General features: G+C 42.4%; 2 protein-coding genes across 2 annotated transcripts in view; one reads left to right on the forward strand and one right to left on the reverse strand.

Moving 5' to 3' along the window:
* KCNQ1 (potassium voltage-gated channel subfamily Q member 1) overlaps nt 1-26249 on the forward strand; it is a 366961-nt gene extending 340712 nt beyond the window's left edge. The window contains exon 17 of the mRNA XM_063117169.1: nt 25945-26249. Coding sequence (XP_062973239.1) covers nt 25945-26118 — 174 coding nt within the window. The 3' untranslated portion in view covers nt 26119-26249. The remainder of the gene's footprint in view (nt 1-25944) is intronic.
* The window catches only part of CDKN1C (cyclin dependent kinase inhibitor 1C), a 471039-nt gene that overhangs the window by 367579 nt on the left and 75938 nt on the right, over nt 1-27522 (reverse strand). The gene's annotated exons all lie outside the window — the stretch shown is intronic.

A 27522-nucleotide genomic window follows, 5' to 3' on the forward strand; every position in this document is an offset into this window, starting at 1 on the left:
CACTCTTTCACACCAAGGTATTACCAATGAAAAACTTCATAGAAAAGGGGTGATTTAATGACAGCGGTGCCACAGTACAACTAAAGAGACCGAGGTTCATTTATTTGGTCTGCCTTTTTTGTTTTAGTTCCATCCTGTAAAATAGAGTCCTTTGTGCACTCTGCTTTCTTAGAGGAGCGTTGTGAAAACGAACAAGTTAAAAGAGTAAAAATTGTTTAGGTACTGTAGGAATAGACGTTCATATATGTCAGCTTGGTTGTGACCTGGAGTAGAAAGTGTAGCCTAAAGCACAGAGTAGAAAAGAGATTATTATCAGGTTTCTCCTTTATCAGTTCCCTGACTTAGTAAACATACCGTGAGCTAACATGTTCCAACAAAATTGTTTAACACTTCCCAACAAAAGAGACAGCTTTTCTTTCTTCACTTCTCTTCACTCTTAGTGGAGTGCTGCTTTTTTCAACAACAGCAGTTCCAAATTTTTCTCTGGAACAAGTTGTAACAGGTTCATGAACTTAGAGGGAGGGAGGGAGAGAGAGAGAGAGAAAGCCCTCTGGCCAGATAAACCACTCATGTTTGGAAGATGCTTCCCCAGTGCAATAATCCAAGCCAAGATGCTCGTATTTATTTACATGAGCCGTAGAATGAATGCATAACTCTGCTATGTAAGTTGTGTAGTACTTCACACTTTAAAAAAAGACTGTACACTCAGAGAAATATGTACTAACAAATATTTACAATCTGCATGAAATAATGGCCAAATGACTTGAGGACATGTAGGTGGATAGAAGCACGAAATTTAGCTCTCAAAGCTCAGCTAAACGTGAGATGTAGTAAGATGTCGGCTCCAGGGCCAGCATCAAGATAAGCATGGTTCTTCACCTACTGAGGGACTGCACCCTGCAGGGGTCCGCTGACAAGAGCCCTCAACTTGCTCCTATTCTTCACCATTGGAATCTGTTTGTTTACCCACCTCTGGCCCAGACACCAATGGTGGCGGTGAGAAGGAGGAGCAATTGGTGCCTATTTGTTCATTGGTTCTCTGCCTGTCAGAGTCAATGAGGAGTAAAAGGATGAGGAGCGAGAGCAGCTGGTAACAATGAGCATCATCACACAGGAGAAAATCGTGATTCCTTACCGTCACTTTTCTGACCCCATGTTTGTCCCTCATTACTTCCTCTTCTGCCCGGAGGAGAAAATGGAAGTAAACAAAGACCACGTGGCCCATTCAGGGGCCATTTTAATCACACCGCTTTTCCTACACATAGCAGGAGATCACGGCACATTCCATTTTTTAAAAAAAGTTGGATTAAGAGGGGTCTATTTTGTGATGGGAAAATGAGCAGAAGGAGTGGGAGGCACGCAGGAGGTGAACAGCATCATCTAAGTGGGTAGTAGCAAGCATGCGATAAAACGCTTGTCTGATGAACCTCAATGGCAGTGAAAAGGTACATTCCCTGAGCGAGGGGGGGCATTAAGGATATCTTGCCCCAGGGCCCTTAAAAAGCTGGAACCAACATTGGCTCACTTGAAAGTGGGATTTACTGCCTATGCCAGTATTATGCAAGCTGTAGGATGTGAGCATATTTCATCGTGGAAGTGCTGCTACCACAGTTAGTACGACTATGAGTATTGCTACTATTAATTTCAGCAGCAGCAATAACAACTTAACATTTTTAGTGCTAAATGTGTGGTAGGCACTGAACAGTTCAGATCATTGATTGCAAACCAACAGATGGTCAAAATAAACGATAGGAGGAGGAAGCAGGGAAGAATACTGGACTGGCAATGAACAAGAAGCAAAAGGATCCACATGGCCAAAGGAGCCATCATGTCCTTTAGTGAGAGCAGAACCCTCCCTTGACCCCATGCTTTATCCCATGCTCTATAAGTGAACATGGCAGACTCATGAATATATGTGGCTGCCCACAATGCATGTAGTGTGGTTCCAAGTACAGATAGGAGTCAGAAGGTATAGAAGCAGATACAGGCAAAGCAACAATAAATTCTATACATGATATTCTGTATCCACTTCCCTAATAAGTTCCATTTCTAATTGTGGGCCGTGGTCTTACAAACTTGGTCTTATAAACATTTTTTTAAATTTTTTTGGCAGCATTGGGCTGATCAGGTGTGAAACAGGGAGCTCCTGCAGCTTTAAAAGCTGCATAGAAAATGCACCTTTTCACACCTCTCCATGACAAAATATGCCCACAATAATGCCCATGTCTGAACAGGGTTGTCTTCTTTTTGTGTCTGATCATCCTAAATAGCCTACCAGAGGTGTAGCAACAACCATAACAATTGGATTGAAGCTCAAAAGTGTTTCTTCCAAACCATTGAAATAGACAAGAATGATGCTACTTATTTTTCATTTATTATAGAAGTGAGATTTTATCCCAGCCAAGGAAGCCACGTTTCCGCGTGAATTCTCCTACGTAACTAATCTTTCCATAGTTTTATCATAGTAGGGGGATTTAATTTGGCATATGTGAGGAAATGCATGTACATTTTGGAGAGACTGGAAAAGCAAAAGCACTCACCTGCCAAAAAGAGGAACTCTGTGCTCTTACAACCGAAATAGTAAAAACAATAAAAAAGAAATCAGTTGAAAACTGTATTGTTTCACATTATGTACAATTATCTGGTTACCTTATTCAAAATATCTGAGTTCTCTCTCAGGCCCTAAGATAAATGAGGTTATACTTAGCACACTTAGGCTGGAACTAAACACACGCTGGATAACTCAGATTTTCAAACCACCGCTCTGGTACCACTTCTCCATTGCAATTTGCAGAAGTGACAGCTGGAAGAAGAGTATGTAACCTTTCCTCCACTTGCCAATGTCACCCTGATACTCTCCTCCAATAGCTGCCTTTCGTCTGACAGGGTTCCAGATGTGCATTTCCATTGCCAAGAATATGTAATGTGAGGGGCGCCGTCATAAACTGTAGGTGTCTTCATATATAATATTATTTTGGGGGAGATTTTTTTAAAAAACATGCTGATTGTCTATAACTTAGACTGTGATCCTACACTCACACTATATATATACAGTAAGAAGGTAAAATATTTGCCCCAACCTTTAAGAGAAAATTTTGACACTGCTTAAATATAGTAAGAACATAAGAAGAGCCATGCTGGATCAGACAAAGGGTCCACCAAGCCAATCATTCTATTTACACACTTGTCAACGAGAAGCCCACAAGCTGGATGAGTGCAACAGCACCTTCCCTATCATGTTCCCCAACAACTGGTATATAGAGGCATACTGCCTCCAGTATGGGAGGTAGCACGTAGCCATCAGGCCTAGTAGCTATTGATAGCCTTATCCTCCAGGAATTTATCTAATCCCCTTTTAGAGCCATCCAAGTTGGTAGCCATCACTACTTCTTGTGATAGTGAATTCCATAGTTTTAATTGTGTACTGTGTGAAGAAGTAATTCCTTTTATCTGTCCTGAATCTCCCACCAATCAGCTTCATGGGATGACTCTAGAATTCACTTTCTTGACACCATGCATAATTTTGTAAAATCTCTATCAATTCTCTGCTTATTTGCCTTTTTTCTAAGATAAACAGTCCCAGCTGTTGTAACCTTTCCTCATAGGAGAGTTCCTCCAGCCATTTGATCATTTTGGGTGCCCTTTTCTGCACCTTTTCCAACTCTACAATATCTTTTTTGAGATGTGGTGATCAGAACTGAACACAGTATTCCAAGTGTCACACTATAAAGTTGAATAAGGACAGTATGATATTAGCAGTTTTGTTTTCAATTTCTTTTCTAATTATGCCAAACATGGAATTTGCCTTTTTCAAAGCAGCCGCACACTGGGTCGACTGGGTCATTGAGCTATCCACCACAACCCCAAGAACTCTTTCTTAGCCACTACTAGCTCAGTTCCCATGAGCATATACATGAATTTTGGGGGTTTGTTTTTGCCACAACATGCATTACTTTGAAACACGTTTCCTATTTTAATGCCCATTCTCTCCCAGACTGGAGAGATCTTTTTGGAGGTCCTCACAATCCTTTTTTTGTTTTAAACACCTGAATATTTTGGTGTCTTCAGCAAACTTGGCCACTTTACTGCTCACTCCTAATTCCAGGTCATTTATGAACAAGTTGAAAAGAATTGGTCCCAATACTGATCCCTGTGGGACCCCACTATTTACTTCCCTTCATTAGGAGAATTTACTATTTATTCCTACGTTCTGTTCTTTAACAAGTTACATAAGAGGACCTCCTCTTACTCCATGACTGCTGAGTCAGGAGCCTTTAGGGAGAGACTTTGGCCTTTGCTAGACCATGGGTTAGCCCGGTGCGAGCCCTGGGCTCACCCCTGTGCGTCCAGATGATGCACAGGGTATCCCGGCCCCAGGCAGGGGTAACCCTCCCTTGGCCTGGGATAACCGGCAGCACTTTTGGCCCGGTATTTCCTGCAGCCTCGGGCTGAGCCCGAGACCGCAGGCATGTAGACCGGTCTGCCGCTTTTCCCGGCTACCGCAATTACTCGTGATTAGCTGGGGAAAGCAGAATAGTGCACTTGACAGGGGAAGGGAGCCTCCACACAACATTTTAATCAATTACTTAATGGATAAGCAACGGAGCAACCCGTTGTTTTTCTGTATTGTTTAATTCAAGTAAATAAGGTACTGTGCATTTTGCGTCCGTTGTGTGTCCCCCCCCCCCAACATAACACAATAATCAACTCAATGGATGGTTGACTCCCCCCTCCCCCGTTGATTATCGTGTCGCCTGAACTTGGCCAGTGAGTAGCCAACAGTTGAGCCATTAGGCTGTAGTGACTGCAGCTCCATCAGAAGCTTTTTTTCCAGGCCCAGCAGCCCTTTGTTCTGCTCATGGTAGCAGGGGTGAACCTAACAAGGCTTTCTTGCCACTTCTGCAGTGAGTTGGGAAAAGCTGCTTCACTTCTAACTGAGCTTGGCAGGAGGATTCTCCAAGAATCCCCTAACAGAGGAAACCAGGACGGAGCGTATAGAGAAAATGGCAGGGGGAGGTCATGAAGAGAGGCAGAATTACATGCACTCAGCGTCCCCACCACATACCATGACTCCAAAGCAGGTGAGACATTCTTCACTTCACACCTGGAAAAGATTGTGCATCAGTTGCAACGGAGGCTCCAAAAACCACTACAGGACAGCATCTCGCCAGACTCTCCAGGAGAGTGTGATAGCAGGGTGGAGGTGGCCATGTAAGTTTTTTTTCACAAGGGGAAAACTATTAGAGGCAAAATAAAACACTGAAAATACTTTGGAGATGGTCAAGAGTTCTGTTTTTTGCACACAGTTCTCATTGTAAGGCTGCTGGAATGGAATGAGTTTACAGTACATTGTAAATACATAGTTCAAATCTAGACTAAACCATTTCTCTTTGTCCAGCCAACCCCACACGCTGCTAGTAGCTGATGGTCTAATTCAGTATAGGAATTCCAACAGTATTGTTCCAGTGGTGGATGATATGTCCTTTCTTTTAACTGAAGTATCAAATGCTACTTGCCGAATAAATGATGGACAGATTTACTCAGGCCCAGTGTAGGCAATATCTTTTCTGTGGTCAGGGCTAGCCTCTTCAGTGCTATCTGCAGCATAATATCCAAATCTCTCTTTATTAATACACTCTTTATTCTGCCACACTAATGCATGATTGCAATGCCGTTATTGTGCAGTGGCTGTTTGCAGTTCACTAATGCTATTGCAATCTTCATCCAATTGCAAGGGATTTTTATTTTACTGTTTTTTGTGAACCTCCCAGAGAGCTTCGGCTATTGGGCGCTATAAAAATGTAATAAATAAATAATTTTTTTACATGTGTGTTTTGTCTGTGTGTTGTTGGGTTCCCCACCCCATTTTTATTCTCAACATATGTACTTTACATGCATGTTTAGATGTGCTTGTGAAACTTGGTTTTAAAATTTTGTACAGTTGCTAGGTCATTTAGCAATTTGGGAGCTGTGTGGTAACTTTGAATGGTTTTGTTTTTATCTGTACTATTTTTTAGATTGCAGGAGCATTCCAAACCTTTTGTTACTGGTGACTTGCTAATGCCTTTCCTGTTTATTGAGTATATTTCTGTTAAGGACTCCTTTGGATACTGGACAGTTTACTGTCGGTTTATGTTTGATGATATATAACTGTATGTGCATTGTTATAAATTGCAATGGCCATTGGCTTGGTGCAAATAAAATTTGACTGACTGACTGCCTTTCTTGGCATTGTGTTGAATGTTGTACAGTGTCAGTAGCTCATCTGTTTGAGTTCGTTGCAACAGAGAATCGTTACAACTTATTTTTTTATTATGATGGCTTTTTAACTTGTCATCTGAAAATTATATTATTTAGTGAAACAACAAGTTTTTAAATGTCATCCTACAGATAATGTCCTCACTCATTTTTAAAAATGTAAAATATTTGTCTTGCATTTATTTTACCTTTAAGACTAGGGATGCAGTCTTTACTGGGTTGATTGGTTAGAACAGTCTTCCTCAACTTTCTGGCTGGGAATGATACAACTTGCAGTTCAACACTTCTGAAGGGCACCAGGTCTGGGAAGATGGGTGGCTTAAAACTATTTTAATGGACTAAAGAGTACTTCTACCAAATGGAGAAGGCAAACACCATTTTAGAAGAGGAATTTCCCCTTTTCTGTCATCACAAGAGGGAATGCGTCTTCTAAGGTAACAGGAGGGCATGCTTCTTCTAAGATGACATCTGCTGTAACATACAAGTACACCATCTTAAACACGAAGTATGTTTATTTTCTTCAGAACTATTATTTAGTCATGTGCATTGACGCAGATCTAATTAATTAAATAAAACCCTTCAATTAAACAAGTAAGATTCCTTTCATAGGCTGAGAGCCCTAAGTAAGGCTGATACTTCACCTTTGTTCTCAAGTCTCATTCCTGCCTTTCAGTTCCAGGAAGTGGCACGTCTGCTATGGTTAATGGGCCATCAGCCTAAATTTAATGCCACGTCCTGCTCCTAGAATCAGGTGATACCGTCAGGCACATTAGAGAAAGGGCAAACATTGCTCAAGAGGTGTCTGCTTGCAGGCTGGCCAATCCGGTTTCTGTTGTATGTGGCGTCATATTTATAATGACACCTTCGTGCATTCTGGAGATAGGCCTGATGCCAGTTTACTCAGTGATTAGCAATCATACATTGTAGAGTGAAGGTAAGGTTAAGCATTTGACCGGTCAAAAAAGATTTGGTCAATTGACTTGTCAACTATTGTTAAATAAAGCTCATGGTTTTTTTTAAGCATTAACTTGATTAGAATGTCTAAAACGACTTTGGCTTTCCCCAACTCTCTGTAATTCAATGTCTCACTCATAGCAGTATTTTCTGTGCTACACTTCAGCCACTGCCTTCAGTTCTTTCAACTGTTTTCAATGAAGCTTGGCAGAGTAACCGCCAGACCACATGGAGGGAGAAGTGGAAGAGTAACACCATGTACTTAAGCTAGGAAAGTTCAAGGTATCAGGGCACTGTGTCCATGACCTGCTGAACTTTGCAACTAAGAATCTAGTGCCTAAATTTTCTTCTTCTTTTCCCTTCCTCCTTCCCAATCCCCTTTCCAGTTTGGTCTTTTTTTTTTTAGACTGTAAGCCTGTAGGCAGGGACTGTCTTAAGAAATATCTTTGTAAGCTGCCTTGGGAGCTTTTTTGTCTAAAGGAAGAGATAAAAATGAGATGATGATGATGATGATGATGATGATGATGATGATGATGATGATGATGATGGGCAACAAAGGAGAGTGGGGTGGCTGAGGGTGCTGTGTGTGTTTTCTCTCTATTACATCTCTCTGTTGCTCTGCAACCTTCCAGGCTGCCTGTACTTCCTGATCTGAAAAAGGCCTATGGAAGGCATTCTCATGATAACTTCCCCTGGGCTTTAATTGAAGTTCAGGAAGCTGAGGAGGCTACAGGTGGTTGGAGAGATGAATGTACAATGAAAGACTTGACACTTCTCCACACTCCTCAGCCACTCATAAGTAAGATAAGACAAGAAAAGCTGAACCCAACCCATGAGAATTTCTCAGAAATTTCTTCTCCTTTGAATTTCTTTTCAGAAGCATTTTGTTTCTATCAAATTAACTGAGAATGGTCAAAAAATGTGGGAGAAATTTTTGGCACAGTGCTAATATTTATATTGTAACTACATTAAATATTGGTATACATCGATCTCTACATACTGGTCACAAGCCATGACATTACATGGCCATTGTGGAGTGTATGCTGGAGGAAACATTCAGGATTGGCCATTCAACATCTGCCTGGCTTTCACATCTATAAAGATAGCCCTCTAATCCAGCCTTCCCCCAACCTGATGCCCTCCAGATGTGCTGGACTACAACTCCTATTATCCCCCATTTAGTCATGGGGAAGGCTGCCTAATCCTTTGTTTGGTTATACAGCCCTTTTCTGTGGATGATTATTGTTGTGTCTTTGCATACCTTCTTTCTCAGTGGGGCTCTAGTCTTCTAGTTGGCAAATGTTGCTATGACTGAAATAACAATACATCGAACAAGAATTTCAGTAGATGAGTCTGAACTATAGACAGCCAATGCAATTTAGTTAGACTAGGACCAAGAAGATCTGCATTCAAATCCTCTCTTAGACTGGGGGGAGGGGTTCTATACGACGCGGGTTTAGAGCTGATTCTCCTCAAAACGAAGCGGAACCAATAAATATAGAGGGCAGGAGAGAGCGCAGGCTATCTGGCCAGAAAACTGCAGCACCATCGGCCATTCAGCTGATCAAGCTTCCCCCCCCCCTTGCCCTATATTCCCACACTTAGCGTGTAGGCGGGGAAAACACAATTGGGCTTCAATCCGCCCCCAGCAATGCTCATTGGGTTTAACCCGAACCAAAGCCATCACCGTCAGATGGAAAAACAACATGGTGACATCAGAGCAACAACAACAAAATCACGGTAAAACTACACTGCAAAACAACGCAGTTTCGATGGTAAAAAATCGACATGGCTACGAGTTGGCAGCTGTGTCATATAAACAACATCGCACCACTGTACAGCCACGATGGGATAAATAGGCCGTATAGACACCCCTCAGTCATGAGGATGTTGTGAAGATAAAATAGGAAGAAAAGATTATGGATGCTTCCCTGAGATTCTTGGAGGCATAGCTACTGCTGACTGAATGCAGCAGGGTGGGGTGGTGACGGCGGGGGTGGGGCGCTTTGATACTTTTCTTTGTTTTCTTTGTTTTTATTTTCACAAGGGATTCCTTCCCTTTCCTCTTCATTTCAGTTTGCGACTGGCCATGCTTTTCAAGGTGGTTCGTTATAGCATATGAACTACTTGAAGCAATGTTAGAAATCTGAAAAGGAGGTTTCATTAACTAGGAACCAGCACACAGTCTATTTGATATGAAAAATAGTCCAAATTACAGTGGTGTTCATAGTCTGCTGGAATGGTGGGGCTGTTTTGGAAAAAAAAAATGTGTTGTGTTTGCAGAGGACTCTTGCCAAGAAACCATTCTCTCAGGAAATGATAAATGGCAGTTTTGAGACTTGAGTGGCCTGCACTGTATGTCTTCGTAACTGCTGACTCAATCATATATATTCCTGATGTCTGTCACATTCTGAAAATGGGGAATTTATGGTCCTAATTCACAAGCCCATTATTGTTCTGCAGTTTGGAGCTTTTATATGTCGCCTCCAGAGTGTTTGTTTTAAATACACTGCAAACATTTTTTTTTAAATGACTTCTTGCACGAGCTTCGTCTTCTTATGAATTTAACTTTCCGTTCCAAAGGTGCTCTGCAGTTTCTTTACAGAGGTTTAGCGCCTTGATATTTATTCAGCCAATGTTGTTCTCTCTTCCCAGGGTTCAGGTCCAGGTATCTGTGGGCCTTCTCCCGTAGGACATCTTCTCCTCCCTCATTGAGCGCATGCTGCTCACTTCTCTAACTGTGCATCTACCTTCCTGCCTAATTTCCCACATGGCAAGAGGGGGGGTGGACTAGGAATCTTTTTGGGAACAGAAGAGTTATGGCTGCTGTATTCTAACAGGAGGAAGAGCATTGTGTCCTGGCAATGGTTCCCTGCTCTAGTGACACAGTAATTCTTCATGCATCGTCCCCACCAGGCTTGGGTGCCAGATGGCGGAAATATTAGAGTAGTTTTCCAACTTAAGCCTGAATCCCTGTGCAGCTACCTCAGATTTTGGAATGAGCTCAACAGCTCATCCCCCTTGTGCATCTGGTTCAGGCAAAATATGTTGTTGTTTTTTTAGGTTGCCGCCCTTCAAAGATCTTTTGGGGCTATAGAAAGGGGGGGGACTTCTTTCATAGTTAACATATGCTAATCACTTTTCAGTTGGTTTATTTATTTATTTATTTATTTATTTATTACATTTTTATACCGCCCAATAGCCGAAGCTCTCTGGGCGGTTCACAAAAATTAAAATCATCATAAAACAACCAACAAGTTAAAAATACAAATACAAAATACAATATAAAAAGCACAACCAGGATAAAACCACGCAGCAAAATTGATATAAGGTTAAAATACAGAGTTAAAACAGTATAATTTAAATTTAAGTTAAAATTAAGTGTTAAAATACTGAGTGAATAAAAAGGTCTTCAGCTGGCGACGAAAGGAGTACAGTGTAGGCGCCAGGCGGACCTCTCTGGGGAGCTCATTCCACAACCGGGGTGCCACAGCGGAGAAAGCCCTCCTCCTAGTAGCCACCTGCCTCACTTCCTTTGGCAGGGGCTCACGGAGAAGGGCCCCTGTAGATGATCTTAAGGTCCGGGTAGGTACATATGGGAGGAGGCGTTCCTTCAAATAACCTGGCCCCAAACCGTTTAGGGCTTTAAATGTCAATACCAGCACTTTGAATCGGGCCCGGACCTGGACTGGCAGCCAATGAAGTTGTAAAAGGACTGGCGTAATGTGATCTCGCCAGCCAGTCCCTGTTAGTAAACGGGCTGCCCTGTTTTGTACCAGCTGAAGCTTCCGGACCATTTTCAAAGGCAGCCCCACGTATAACGCATTGCAGTAATCCAAACGAGAGGTTATCAGAGCATGGATAACTGTAGCTAGGCTATCACTGTCCAGATAAGGGCGCAGTTGGTATATCAGCCTAAGCTGATAAAAGGTGCTCTTTGCCACTGAGTTCACCTGTGCCTCAAGTGACAGTTCTGGATCGAAGAGCACCCCCAAACTACGGACCCGATCCTTTAGAGAGAGTGCAACCCCGTCCAGGACAGGGCAAACATCACCTCGCCGGACAAATGAACCACCCGCTAACAGTACCTCCGTCTTGTCTGGATTGAGTCTCAGTTTGTTAGCCCTCATCCAGTCCATTACCGTGCCCAGGCACTGGTTCAGAACAGCCACTGCCTCACCTGGGTTTGATGAAAAGGAAAGGTAGAGCTGGGTGTCATCCGCATATTGATGACACCTCAGTCCACATCTCCGGATAACCTCCCCCAGCGGCTTCATGTATATGTTAAACAGCATAGGGGATAAAATAGAGCCCTGCGGAACCCCATGGCTTAGGAGCCACGGCACAGAGCAATAATCCCCCAGCACCACCTTCTGGAATCGGCCATCCAAGTAGGAGCGGAACCACTGCAACGCAGTACCTCCAACTCCCAGCTCAGACAACCTATCCAGAAGGATACCATGGTCGATGGTATCGAAGGCCGCTGAGAGGTCCAGGAGAACCAACAGGGTCGCACTCCCCCTGTCTCTCTCCCGACAGAGGTCATCCCACAGGGCGACCAAGGCAGTTTCTGTTCCAAAACCAGGCCTGAAACCCGATTGAAATGGATCTAGATAATCCGTTTCATTCAAGAGTGCCTGGAGTGCTTGGTTGGTTTTTGGTCAGTTGGCTGCCTGGTAAGATTTGTTTGGATGTGATTTTCATTTATCTGATCACTATATAATCGAATGCCCTTCAAGGGAGCAAAGGATTTGGATTCGGGTCCTTTAAATCAGCCAAGATGCATATAAACAGTGCAAGAAACGTTTGACTGAGCTCTGGAACTGAAGTGTGGGGTTCTGTACTTTTGCAGCATTAACTCATGTTGACATAGACCTTGATAAACCAAGGCATTCCTCCCAGCTAGTCCTCATTTTGTAGGACAGGCCACATCTGGCATTTTGTTAAGTTGTCCCACCTTTTCCCATTGGCTTTATAAAAAACTGCTTTTGCTCACCAAATGTTCCTTTGCTGTTGGATTTGCCCTCCTCAGGCTGTACCTCATTTTGAGCATGATTTTGAGGTTGAAAGGCAGTCAGTGAAGCACTTAAGGATGGTTGCATATTTGACGCATGAACAGTTCCATGGTCACACATGATGTCAGTGGGACAACTCACCTGCTGTGCTTGATCAAAGCCTTATTATAACACACTCCCGTACAGGCAGTAAAATTCATAGGAATAATTTGTTGTTCAATCTAAAAGACCTAGCTTATAATAATAACACTCTACTCACTTAATCTTCCACTTAATTCAAATTTTCCATGTACTTTTTTTAATCAGTGTTGCACTGGGATGTTGCAGCCTGTATATGTTCAGTTACTGAATACTTTTATAGCATTTCTATTTGCCATGTAGTTTGTATGAGTTTTATTTTTCTTTCCAGTTTCTGAAGAACTGTGCTAGTAATATAATACTGTCTGTCTCCTGCGGTGGCTGATTTAAAACTTTTGCCACAAATCGTGACCCCCAAGTTAGCGGTAGGCATGATTAGTACAGGTGTTCACTGTATGCACAAAAGCACTTGTAAGCTGTGGGTCTCTTGGCAGAGGTCAAGTTCATGTCATCTTCTACACATGGAAAGTTTCTTTGTCCGGCTCTGATATACAAGCCTGTTTCAATAATGAAATTAGCTATAGAATTGTAAATAGACTGCCGTTGGGGGAGTGGGGGAGGGAAACCTCATTTTGACCTCTTCTATTATGTAATCACCACTGTGCACAGGAGTTGTAGGCTCAGCTTCTATTGGCAGCTAATGTATTGTTAGTGGGAATTTAGCCTACAGATGATCCAAAACGTTCTGGGAAAGTAGGAAAACGGTGCGAGGAAATCCTAAAACTAGCTAAAGATCAAACTTTGCATTTTAAAAATACTCCATGCTTTTTAAAAAGCAGCTGTCAGATATAACACCATCTAAGTGGTAACACAGCTGAGACATGAACTTAGATTTAAACCTCAGCCCATGTCTTCTCCTAACTCATTCATATATCTTAATAACTCAAGGGCCCATTGAGAGTTGAAGACCAACTCAGCCAGCTCCATACCTCTTAGGAGGTGTTCAGGGCCTTTGCAGCACTTTGCTCCAAGAGAGAATGAACCAACAATTCAGCCTCCACCAAAAGATTGATGGCAAAACCTCAAGCTTGAAAACACCATTCAAATACCATGCTGTGTTTTCATGGAGCAAAATAAACAGAGATAACTCATTCAGATGTATGTAGCTTCCCACTGGCTTTCTTTTCAGGTGTAGGTAAGACTGGATGCTGACAACAGGATTTTAGGAAAGAGGAAAGTGATGAGGCTTTGTTGCTCTTGGTATATACACACATCTCTTTTGTACCATTCTTATCTCTGGCTAATCATGTTTTGGCAACCATCTGCAAACTTTGTTTAACAGGGATAATAGTGCCCTTTACATGTAATGATTTCTCTTTCATACCTTCTTCAACATTCTTCCTGCACTTGGATGTAAATGAACTATACTTTATTGTTTTGAATGAATCTCAGGCTCCTGAGCTCCCCCTTCTCCTCCTTCAGTATGGCCACAAAGGGTAGATTAGAAGTTTTCGCTTCCATTATGTCCGAAACCTTAAACTGTGGTTAATCTTAACTATAGTTTATCGAAACAAGCCAGTTTCATAAACCACAGCAGCTTTATAAACCACCACACTATCTTCAAAAGCACTCTGTTCATAGAAAACCAATTAGTCGCAACACATATCAATCCCAAATATCCAAGGTTTACACCTGGAGTGGTATCCACCTCTTTCAACCAAAATTTGGCATACCCCTGAAGCTAGCTTCATCACAGCATTAAGATTACTTTTAAAGCCGGAAAATGCTCTTCCCTCCATAATAACCTCAAGTGGTTGTCCTCTATAGTACTCCTTTGTAGAATTATTTTTCCATCCCAAAACATTGCAGAAATATTGGCATATATGCTGGAAGAATAGGAAAAGACAGGATTCTGCTTTTGATATATTTTGGAAACATGTGGTATACTACTGAAAACGCAGCCTTGTCAACTGTCATTATGAAAACAAAAGGTTACATTTTCCACACAGAAAGTATGATTGTTTCAGATTCCCTCTTTTGGGGTACCACATTGAGAGCCAACTGATGGTCTGGTGGGGTAGGGGGGCATGCGTCTGTTTTCTAAAGAGTTGTATGCGCTACACTGTCTGAAAAATCTGACTGTTATTCCTACAGCAACTTCGGGGGCCATTTTGGAAGAACCTTTAGGTGAATGTAGGAGCCTCTACAATGTAATTCATGGCTGAGCACTGAGTTATCCCAAGGACTCCCAGACCCACACTTTTTAATGTATTTATTCATTATTAAATAATAGGGAAAGCCCATCACAAGGCAGCTTACAATAAAAAAAATGTTACAAGCACTACAACACATATAGTAAAAGAAAAAAGAAAAAAAGAAACAGCATCCGATATGAGGCTAGCAGTAAAATCAATAAAAAGCTTACCAAAATAAAAAAAGTATTTCGGGTCTGCTTAAAGATCGCCAAGCAGGGTTGTTGTAGAGAGGGAATCCCACAAGTGTGGGGGCCACCACTGCAAAATATAACCCACTGGAGGACTCTGGCTCTCATATGTGGATGAATATGAATATTCTTCTGGAATATTATTGCCTACTCCAAAACAACAACAATGTTTCAAGGAAGTTTTGTAAGATAAAATCAACAGGAGATGAAGAGATTGGGGCATAAAAAGCATATTTCCTGCCCCCTTCTTCTCCTCTCCCCCCCCCCCCCATGAATTCAGCCTTGACAATAAAATTATGTGCATGTGGCTGGAAGGGATCTGTAAACCAGTCAAAGCCACTGCCCTAGGGCAGGCGCCATTAAATCTGTGCCATTTATTAATCCCACCTAGAAATGAGCGTACATCATCCAGAACGTGATACACTGGAAGCAGGAACTACTTAGGTGCATCATACTACAAGGGCCTGCCCAATTCAAGGAATACGTAAGGGCCATTGCAAGGGCATGCTGGCATTGGGAGTAACCATGATGTAGGTCCCTCCTATGCTACCCATTCCAATGTTAAAAGTGTTATAAGGTCCTCAGTCTATTGCATTATAGGAGGGGAGTGTTTATCCTTCCAATGTTGTAAAATCAGTCTTTTAGCTGTCAAAAGGAATCCGTTTATGTTGACCACTTGTTAATTTCCATGAAGCAGGTAAATAATTTAAAAGAGCATGTACATCAGTGAATATTAAAGACTGCTCCAGTACAAAATTTATCTGTGTAATAACCTTCCCACAACAAAGAAGCAACTACTGGACATTGCCAAAACATGTTGTTTAAAAGAAGCATCAGTTGTATTGCACTGTCAGCAATTATCCCAATTAGTCAGTCTCTTATTAAAGAGATGTTGCAGTATCCAATAGACATGAAACAATTTTTTGTTGAATAAGACTAGAACCTATAGACGTGACAGGTAGACACTAAAATTGGCGACCGACTGATTAGGTATTTTGTGGTCATGCCCACAACAATTTTCTCAAATTCCCAAATGTATCCATGGGTCCAAAAAACTGGGGACCCCTGCTCTAGAGGAAGAGCTCCACCTGATTTTGGGGTTCCCTCTTCCCTCCCCAACACACACACACACCACAGATCAACCCATTCACCTGGATTTCCTGGATCTGTGTGTAGCATTTTCAGGGGGCTGCGGGGTGGGGGGCGCTGCTATGAGAAGGAGTGAGCGGGAAACTCCACTTCCAGCAGTGCAATTGATCAAGCATAAATTTGGATTCAACCAAATGCCATTGTATTTGGCCTTTGCAAATACAATGAGGATGCACAGAGATAATTTGTGTCTGGTCTGTTGGCCCAGTTATTACATTATTTAGGTGCTGTGATAGCTGCTAGAGTTCAAAACAAAACAAAATGAAGTTCTGGTACATCCCTACCCATAAGAACTTCCAACTGAATGCATAAACTGATTCCACTGGGCAGGGGGAACTCTGGAGCCATTGGGTGATATGGCGTTCTGCCTGCAGAATTAGATTTGTGGCGTCTCATTCACACCTGTGCACCATTGCTTGAAGTTTCAGTGACCAACTGATGATCAGGCATGTGGAACCTTCCTAAGGATTGGAACAGAAATTTAGGGATCAACGAACAGTAAGTTGTTTGTGTATGCCAATTTCCACAGAAGAAAGTGCATCCCAAAGTCAGGTTTTCACTCATATTCCAAGCACTGCTAAGGGTTGTAAAATGGAGCTCAGGGCAATCTGAAGGTGTAAATAGGCCATTTTAAATAATGAGAGAGAGAGAAAATACAACACAAACATTCTTCATTTACTCTTTAAATGCAGTGCTGTTGCCTGAGAATAGTGAGATGTGAAATATAACATATGCAGCAGTGAACTAACCCGACGTGATACATGGCATGTTTGCTTTAAAAGACGGGAACAATCTCAAATCTGGTTTGAATTAAAAAATGTATGTGCGAGACACAGAGGGAAGGGGGGGGATAGGGGAAGCCATTGTCTTAGCCAGCATCTAATAAAATAACTATTTGAGAAGAGAGAGAATGTCTGCCTTGTAACAGCATAGCTGTTAAATGCATCAGATGGGGGGATGTATTTATAGCACTAGAAACCTGTGAGCATTTTATCTCATTCTTTGAGTCTTTTTTAATAAAAAACCTTGGCATCTTCAGGACATACTATGATGAACCAGAACCAGAACAGCTACTCAACAGTGAAATTATCAGCAGGCGCAGGCAGGGGGTTATTAGTCATAGCCTTAGTATCACACTGGAATGGGAGCCAAGGATTCAAGAAGCATAGCAATCCACTTTGGAAGGGAACCAAGTGTGTGTGTGTGTGTGTGTGTGTGTGTGTGTGAGAGAGAGAGAGAGAGAGAGAGAGAGAGAGAGAGAGAGAGAGAGAGAGAGAGAGAGAGAGAGATTGGCGGGAGAAAAGTTTTAGAGGTTCTTTTATTCTTGCTTTTATTCATTCTGCTTTTTAACCCTAAGTATTCCACACTACCAAGTTTGGGGTGGGGAATTGAGAGAATATTGCTTTTTAATGGCAAAAACTCTTGCAACAAAAAGAGGCAAGTGGTGGGAGCTATTAAATAGCTGCAGCCTAATAATTTTATTAACAAGTAGGGAAGGAATGGGAAAGTATCCCCCACGTAGCTGGATATCTCAGGAAATTCACATGATTCTACTTAGGCTGCAGCACCTGGAGTGTGTTGCTGTCCTCCAAATAAAGGGCTACTCTGTCCTCAGCAGAGAGAACTCTGGCCCAAGGCACTGCAAGAGAAAGCTGTGATCTGTTGACCTGGGTATGTGTCTCAGACCATGAGTTCCCAACCTGATCACTGCTCTGTCTCGGAGAAGCTGCAATCAAATCTCTTTTTATATGTTCAGATATGAATGGAGGTATAGCATGCCTGGATTCATCAGGACCTAGGGATATCTCCTTTGATATATGATGTTTGTTCCTCTTTCTTTTAGGCCCATTTCATCTGTTACTTTTTAAAAAGTGCACAAGTTCTCTTATTGAAAGATTCCCAAAATGTAATGTGAAGTTTAAAATATGTATGAAACTGAGAGGCCTCAGAACCACTTCTGAAGACTTCCAATATACTAGTCTTCTCTTGCCAATTCATAACGTGCCTTCTGGTTCATATATTACATTCTTCACATATCTTCAGACATGGGTGCAAATGGCACTGGAGCCCTTTACTCTGGTGTCTCTTCACTCCTGCATATTAAGACATGATCACAATAAACCATTGCGGGGCTATTTAAGGCAGTGGATTTTTAAGACTTGATTGCATGGCTGTTGCTGTTAGATTCCAAAAGTATTCCTCGAAAAGGTGGGTACTCTTCTCCAACTGGTACCCCATGGTGATAGTGGTAAAGTGATATACACACCACACAGCCCATGCTGGTGCTGCAACCACCCACTGCATCAGTCACACAGATGGGCAGGGGACCACAGCGGCGGGGCTTTGAAGATCAAATGCAGTGTGCCTCCTCATCAGATCAAATGAGGACTGCTCAAATGGATCCACGCTCTCTACCTGGTGCAGATAAGGGATGACTGGTGCAATGCCAAAATATCATCCATGTCAGGACAGTAATCAGGAGGAATAGATATGTAACAGGGGTGGGTGGGTGTTCACTCATGTGTGCATTTTGGTGTCATCTTGTATGACATATTGACTGCTAAGAGCTGTATAAGAGGCACTTGTTCTTATGTTACTCTCCTTGGAGCACACTTAATTCATCATAAATGCTTCAGTTGAAAACATTAAACAGTAATCTCTGGCGTGTGTGTGTGTGTGTGTGTGTCCCTAAAACTGGCTGTATCTAGAAACTGTATTCAATTTAGAAACTATAGATGTTGGACAGTGTGTTAACTTGAGAATTCCCATGTGTTTTTGGTAATGCATGATTTATCTACAACAAGATTCGACCGCTAGTTGTAATTACTCGAGGACTTTCTGAAACAGGAGATTAATTTTCCAAGTGCTGTGTTCTTTTGACTATTTTGTACAGTGTTGTAATACCACCGAGGTATGTCTTAGGGCTTGTGTGGCACAAGAAGTAGAAGCCAGCCATGTTTCAATATATCTCCCTTGCCAGCAACTCACATTGGTATTGTTGCATCTCCATCCTCTGGCTCCCATACGTCTTGGGACTGCTGAGAGGATTTATAGCCCTAGAGTGGACATAGATCGGGGAGGGGGGCCTCCAGATTTAAGATCCAGCCTACTTTAAATGGAAGGAGACCCTAAATTCATTTTGCATGGTTGTATATGTGGGTTCCATATTCATGTGGCCATGCCTAAGTCAATTGCATTCTCTCTCTCTCTCTCTCTCTCTCTCTCTCTCTCTCTCTCTCTCTCTCTCTCTCTCTCTCACACACACACACACACACACACACACACACACACACACACACACACACACTATGGAGATGACTGTGACCTTGTTTCCATTGAGAGTTGGGGAATGCATACTTCTTTTGAGGAAAGCCATCCATATGTGTCAGAATAAGAACATAAGAAGATCCATGCTGGATCAGACCTAGGGTCCATCTACTCCAGATTCTATTCACACAGTGGCCAACCAGCTGTTGACCAGGAACCCACAAGCAGGACATGAGTGTGACAGCACACTCCTTCCCATGTTCCTCAGCAAGTGGCGTACATAGACCTACTGCCTCTGATGCTGGAGGTAGCACATAGTCATCAGGACTAGTAGCCATTGAGAGTCTTCTCCAGGAATTTATCTAACCCCCCCCTTTTAAAGACATCCAAATTGGTAGCCAATTTCTACTTCTTATGGTAGCAAATTCCGTAGTTGAACTATGTGCTGTGTGAAGAAATACTTTCTTTTATCTGTCCTGAATCTCCACCAATCAGCTTTATGGGATGACCCCGGGTTCTAGTATTTTGAGAGAATAAAAATATTATCCCAATCGACATTCTCCACACCATATATAATTCTGTACATCTCTATCATGTCTCCCTTTACCCTCCTTTTTTTGCAAGCTAAACAATCCAGTTGTTGTAACCTTCTCTCATAGGGGAGATGCTGCAGCGCCTTGATAATTTAAGTTGCCTTTTTCTGCACTTTTTCCAACTCTACAATATCTTTTTTTTAAAAAAGTTTGGTGACCAGAACTATACACAGTATTCCAAGTGTGGTCGCACTGTAGATTTGTATAAAACTGATATTGGCAGTTTTATTCTCAATTCCTTCTTAAATTTTGGAGGCCTAACATGGAGTTTGCCTTTTTTACAGCAGCTGCACACTGGGTTGACATTTTCATCGAGCTGTCCACCACAACCCCAAGATCTCTTTCTTGGTTGGTCACCACTATCTCAGATTCTATCATGTTTTACTTGAAGTTGAGTGGGGTTTTTTTGCCCCAATGTATATTATCTACAGATGCCATTTGGATGCCCATTCTGCTAGTTTGGAGAGATTCTTTTGGATCTTCCCACAATCCCTTTTTGTCTTAACCACCCTAAATAATTTGGTGTCATTGGCAAACTTGGCCACCTCACTGCTCACTCCTAATTCCAGATCATTTATGAACACATTGAAAAGCATTGGTCCTCATAGAGATCCCTGGGAGACCCCACTATTCACTTCCCTGCATTGGGAGAATTTACCATTTATTCCTACTCTCTGCTTTTTGTTCTTTAACCAGTTACTGATCCATAAAAGGACCTCTCCTTTCATTCCATAACTGTTATGTTTGCTCAGAAGTCTTTTGTGAGGGAGTTTGTCTAAAGCCTTTTGGAACAATGGCCATGTCTAGACCAGGCCTATATCCTGGGATTGTTCCGGGATCATCCCTGTGTATCCAAATGACACACATGGGATCCTGGGAGCAGGCAGGGACGACCCCTCCATTTGCCTGGGATAATCCTTGGGTCTAGCTAAGGCCATAGTCTACCAGATCACCCTTGTCTACATTTCTTATGCTTTCCTCTTTCTTTCTATTCTCAGGTTTTGCAGCCTTAGCAAATTTGCTTTTTCTTTACATTGCAGTTAATGTCAGTACCCTAACGTACTGTAACTTTTAAATATCATACTACAGTGTTTTCATATATATTTTTCTTATTCCCCACCACTGCTTATTGCTTCACTGTTCCTTCTCAGTTCTTCTTTGTCTTCTTTCAATGCATTGTATCCAATAGTGGCTTTGTGCTCGTGGAAAAAGCTTCCACACACATACGGTGGAGCACTCAGTTTTCACCAATCCGCACCACACCCCACCCTCAACCTACTGGTATAAGTCATCAGCCAGAGGGATGTGCCTATAAATTTTGGGCACTTTTTGTCTTTTAGACCAAGTACTTTCTAGGGGCAGAGGAAATGTGATGGTCATATACATAAGACCATATTCCATCCCATCCTACCCTACTCCCCTTCCCCCAAGCCATGGGTTCAACAGGACAGAATTTTTTCAGTTAGTAGTAATGCGGTACAGACCTTACTTTTACACCAAAACACCATCCTCAGATCATTCAGCTGCAGCTGAACATACGACCAATTGGATTAGAGAGGAAAAGGCTTTCTAATGCACCAAGACTCATATGTGTGTGTTGTGTACCATGGGTTATAGAAGCTGCCACATGCTCATTGCAAAATCACCTGTGTCTCAAGGCAAAATATGATTTGGTGAGTGAAAGGGATTTATTGATTTGGTGCACAAAACACTCTTTTCAGCGTAGAGTCACTTTGATTCAAAATGCGGTGAGGTGCCGCTGAACAACTAAAAGAAAATAATGAACATTACAGCTCCAACTCATCTGGTTGTATAAATGTTGCCAGCCCCTTTTGTGTGACACATGCAGCTGCCAAGAATTGCTCTCTTTAGCATTTTGTATGAAAGAAGCAAATCGGTTTGAATTATTTTTATATTTTATTAATACGGTTTGTTGTTTTTACTAAAGGCTCAGAGCTGTCCAGAAGAGCTGCATTACAGTGGAGTCAGCACTTTTTTTTCCCTGCCTGCCTTGCTTTTATTACACTCCTGGCATCATAACTAATTTTCTAATCAAGTAAATGTGTGTGAAAGCCTGATTCTGAGAGAAATGTCGGATACACTAAATATAAGGTACCCTAAGTATTATTTAATCTAGTTTAAGGAATATGGCACTGCTTCGCTTTCTGTAGCTTTTGTCACAGCGGATGTACCCTCTTCTGGACTTAATATATTGAATGTGCCTTATTCATCATGTACCACTGTGAAATAAGCAAATGAATAAGTGGTGCACAGAGACAAGCTGCATAGTAAGCCTAAAGAAGTGTTAATCAATTTTGGCAAACACTACAGAAGTCCTGCAGTATTTTAAAAGTAAAGCAATTTACCCTAGCATGAACTTGATGCACCTAACAAAGTAGGTTATTGCCTCCTAAATCTCATACTAGGGGAAAGGCTGGAGCTGAATGGTAGAGCATAGGCTTTGCAGGCAAAAGAAACCAGGTTCAATCCCTGGCATCTCCAGGTAGGGCTAGACAAGATGGCTCCCTAAAACCCTGAAGAACCACTGCCAGTCAGTGTAGATAGTATTGAACTAGATGGACCAATGGTCTGACTCAGAATTAGGCAGCTTCCTATATTCCAATATTCCTATGTTCCTAGTCCTCAAGATGCCATAGGATGACTTTCTTTGCTATATCACAAGGGACTACACATTACGCAACGTCTTGTTGCTGTTTTCCTTTTTTAATCAAAAGCATCTTCTGAGGCTGTAAGTTGCACTGCAGGGATGTTGCCAGTGATAGTGACCGTTTATTTTCACTCCGCTTTTCAGCCTCAGGCCCCGCAAGGCTGCAAACAACATAAACTAATGACGGAGCAGTAATTCAGAACTTCCAATAAATAAATAACTATATAAAATGTCAGAAACAAGGGATAAACCCCATTACAAGAAGTAATTCTTTCCTCTCTGTCAGAATGCCCCCCCCCCAACCCCTTTCTGTCTTGCCAGGGTTAGACGTTTCCTTTCCTCTTTTCTACTTTTTGGGGGGAAAGTCTGGGGGCTCAATGGGAAAGAATGAAGCAGCCCCTTTCCCCCACCCCCCACTGTTCCTCCACTGAACGTTGTCGCCTCAGAAGTTGATTTCTGTTATCTTTTGTTTTTTAAAAGGAAGAGGCAGAGCAACAATACACATGGCTGCACGCGGCCCTCACTTTTTTTTTTATTGCGGTGTGATATGCAGTCACTTCATAGCAGAGATCTTCCTTTTGAATGGACGCTGTCATATCATTACCGAAAGGTGGTGGTGATCCTGTAACCCAGTGAGAAGTTCCCGAGAATGTAAAATCCCAAGGAGGCTTCTAGGTGGGGGTTAGAAAGCAACAGCGGGTTGAGGTTACAATGACAGACTGGGGAGTATCCAAGGGGCCCAGTGAGTGTGCATTGGTGCCAGACTTGTGTGTTTTGCAAACACTGTTTCACAGGATTTCCTCTTATATGCAAAAGTACCATCTATTGGTCACGGTTATCCTTCTTTCTGAAGGGAAAATCCAGTATTCTTTCTTGAATTGCTCTTCGAATGTTCCCCTCCCCTTAGGCAAATAGCTTCCTTTTTTACAAATAATAATTTCTGTTCTGTGCCACTAATTTCATCCATACTGTATCCTCTAGGCTGTCTTGGTTCCAGTCTTCTCACCCCTTCTTCTGCAGCCCATGGCTTGAGGATTGCAGCCTTTCTCTTGTGTTGGGGGCTGGGGGGAGGGAAGGGGAGGGGAGGGGAGGGGAGGGGGAGGGACGCCCAGCTGCAATGTATCCTCCAGCACCTCGTCTTTTTGTGGTCTCTGTATCTGCTTCCCAGCAAGTGTCCAAATCATTTGACAAAAACAGTATTCTCTTCTGGTTGAAAAAATATTTGAGCCGCACGTGAAATTCTCCAGGTTTGTTGACGTTCTGCTCAGACTTATTATCTTTTACTGTCCTGAATGATGCTTGGACGATAACCAGACACAAATAGATTGATTCCTATGAAACTGGATTACTAGTGGTTTCAGCACCTCTCATATGGCTTTTGCAGTGGAGGAAGGAATGGTGAAGTGCCCTTTTCAAGACTAAGGCCTGTAATCCCAAGTTAGCAACTAATTCGGAGGTGGCCGGGCGGTGGGACGGGACGGGACACAGTTTTGTAATTAAGCAGGGACTGAATGGCTAGCAACATTGACTTCCTCTACTAATTCACTGTCATACTGAGTAAGAAGCAAAGGGCCCTTTTAACCCTTTCCTCCGATGCAGGCACCAACAGAGGCGTTGGCCGAATTCTCTGCTTATGCACCTCAGCTGTCCCATTCATACATAGGGGAGAGAATCAGAGGGGCATCATAAAGCGCAATATTCTCCCCAAGCAGCTGTTGCTGCTCACGTTAGAAAGAAATGTCATTTTTTAAGTCACTTTGGCTGTGTTTTCACTGGCTTATGTGGGGGGGAAACCATTTTAAAGTGGCCCTCTTGCGACTGAGGCTACGTTGGAAGTCAAACTGGGTGCTTTTGCCCCCAATTGCCTACCCCTAATCTGTGTAATCATTGACAAAATGATTTGTCCAACCTGCAAGCGTTTTTTAACGTTCGATTCTGATGTCTCCTTGTCACTCACGTTTGGTTCCTATTATTACCAGAATTAAGCAGACGCTAAATCCAGGCATGAGAACATTAGGTGCCTTTGCACTGCATTGTCCACAAGCGCTCATTTGGAGACAAAAGGCATCCTCTCCTGTGTGAGTGGGCAAGGAATTAGCAGGGCTTTGATTCTGCCCTCGCTTCTCTAAAGTGCCAGCCAGCACTGCTAGAGTGGGATAGAGGGGTAGAATATCTCATGCCAAGTAAAGACTGGTGCAGTTTATTCTCCCATGCTCTCTTATCCTTTAAGAACAAAGGAAGGCAACAGGGGCTAAACGTCCGCCCCATACTGCTATTCAGTTCCTGAGGTTCCACAAGTTCCTTGTTGCTGGGATCATGAAAAATTTAGTCTTCCCAACAGTCTCTCTCTCTCTCTCTCTCTCTCTCTCTCTCTCTCTCTCTCTCTCTCTCTCTCTCGTCATTTCCCAATTGCCAGCATTTGTTTTGATATTGTATGTAGATCATAGCCGAAATGGCGGTTCCCCCCCCCTTCTCCCCCATGCCAGCTTTTGTTCTGGCATCACAACTATTTGCTGCAGGCATGTTAGCTCCACATTTTCAAACTAGGCACACCCTCAGGCAGAATGAGGCAGCAAATCTAATAGTTCTGATGTCATGTATAGATCTGCCTACTGTACATCAAAGTTTCTAAATTTCATTAATTAAAGAATTCCTTGTTTGCTGCACATTTTAAAGGCTGAATAAATAACAGGCCTTTCCCTTTTCATTTTAAGTCATGCCGTGTTTGCCCTCCTATCCCTTCAATGCTTTTTACTACAGATACACAAAGCCCTAAGAGGAGGGAGGTGTTACTGTGCAGCCTTCCCGCCTACTTGCAGTGGAGGGCATCACTCATTCTGATATGCTGGGGCAGGGGGAAGGAACTGTGGCTGGATCCCCAACTCTCCCACAGACCCTGGCCCACATGTATATTTAAGCTGCAGTCCTAAGCAGACCAATTTAGGAATATAGGCTATTGAATTCACGTGCAATGAATTTTGCTGTTTTTGAGTATTCACGTTGTTGTTTTCAGTGAAATCTGATATTGCAAACCTTTTAATGGTGTGATACTCCTCTGGGGTGGGGGGGGTCAAGTGAATTGAGCTCTTGTCGAATGCATGCATAGATGCACCTGTGTGGTGTACAGATGGTGTGTCCCAATGCAGAACTAATACACTCAATGAGATTACGTAAAAGGGGGGGGGGGTGATGGGGGGGATTGTTAGATTTTGAATCTCCTTTTTCCTGGAGGTCCAAAACCTCCCTGTCAGTGAGTATTTTCTGGGAATGATGCAAGTGATACAAATTCAGGCAGGACTGATAGTGAACACTAAGCCAGGGTGTATGTTAGCAGGTGGACATATTAATAACCAATTTTTATATCTTTGAGTCTGTGCAGGACAGGGTGGTTGAAGGCCCAAGAAGTGTCCACTCACATGTAGGACATATGTGTGCTATGTTCGATTTTTAGAGCTCTGCCTTGAATATCAACTACTTTCATTATCAGATTCTGAGTGGCCATTTTGTTTGTCATTATAGGTAGTCCAAATGGACCAGAAGTTAAACCTCATCACAGACCTGCTACACCACCTGGTTTCCAGCCAGCAAGGAAACCCAGGCAGCAACAAATCATCTCACAGGAATGATGTTAACACTCTCCCTACCTATGAACAACTGACCGTCCCAAGTGGAATCCAAGATGACGTTTCCTGATGCAGCAGAGAACTGTTTCCTTCCTTTTAATTGACACTGAATGTTGTGAATCTTGATGGGGGTTGGGGACAAATTAAAGCTCATAATCAGCCATACAAGAATTAAACATGTCTACTAAACCAATGTTACTAACCTCAGATGTATTCTTCCAAAGACAATCATTCAGGCAACTACAAAACCTTAAAGCCTGCACTGTGTTGTTGCTTATTAATGTGGTACATTCATAAGCTCATTTTTTTCCTTGTGTGACCAGATTATTCTACTGCTCTCTGTCACTACACTGAAAGACCAAAACAAGTAGATGATGATGATACCAGCTAAAACTAAAGCAATTTATGTGCCCACTTTATCAGGCACTGCTACTGCAGGCAAAGTTCTGAAGTCCTGCACAAACACCATTGCAATAGTTTGAAAACTCCATAGCAGCTATGCTTGGTAGATTGCACCCTATAACTCTTTGATGATAATAATGATACTTGAATTTAGATGCTCATGTGTGTATTCTGTTTATGACTCTGCTGATAGTAATATAGTTTTACTAGTTAGATTCTAAAAGAAAATAATGTATGTGGGTTGTATTATATAAACATACCACTGCCATTCTAGAAAATGGCAAAAGCATGCATTGAGTGATTTCTCCCCTCCTGTTTTCCTTTTTAGCCTGTTACATAAATCTAAGATAATAACTACAATTTAAAAAAAACTGTTTTTCTTCAGGGATGAACTAGTGCTTTAGCCTAGAACATGAATGTTTGTAAAGGAAAGCAATATAGATTTTTTTGTATGATATGGTGATTTCATGGGGATACTGAAATACTGCATAGGAAAATTTATGTTGTTTTTAATCATACTGCTGCCAAATAATTTATATGTAGTATTTATCACAACCATCTGAGTGTGTTGTCCTGAAGCTTGCAAAATGCATTACTTTTTATATTGATGTAGGTCTAGTTTGTTTCTCAATGTACTGTAATAAGCACAGGTCTAGAGTAACTGGATCTTGTTGGTCAGGGGCTGGTTGTTGGGACTGGCTAGTTGGGGAAGAGACTTTCAGCAGCTTCATTATGAAGACATTATAGAGATGTGTTGCCAGCCAAATGTGCACTCACTTCCAAGTTGGCTGGCACGCTGCTCCACAGTGTCGAAATGGGAATGTGCGCATCTCCCTTTTGCTACGATGCACCAGAAGGGGTGTCTATACAGCCTATTTACCCCATTGTGGCTGTGCAGTGGCACTGCAGTGTTTATATGACACAGCCGCCAACTCACAGCCACATCGAGCTTTTATCCCCGAAACTGTGCTTTCCCCCAGTGTGGTTTTAGCACGATTATTTTAATTCCTCCAAGGTCATGACATTGTCTCTCCATCTGGCAGTGGTGGCCATGGTTTGGGTTGCGCCATTG

The sequence above is a fragment of the Elgaria multicarinata genome, chromosome 2 (assembly GCF_023053635.1).
Source record: "Elgaria multicarinata webbii isolate HBS135686 ecotype San Diego chromosome 2, rElgMul1.1.pri, whole genome shotgun sequence".
Lineage (NCBI taxonomy): Eukaryota > Metazoa > Chordata > Lepidosauria > Squamata > Anguidae > Elgaria > Elgaria multicarinata.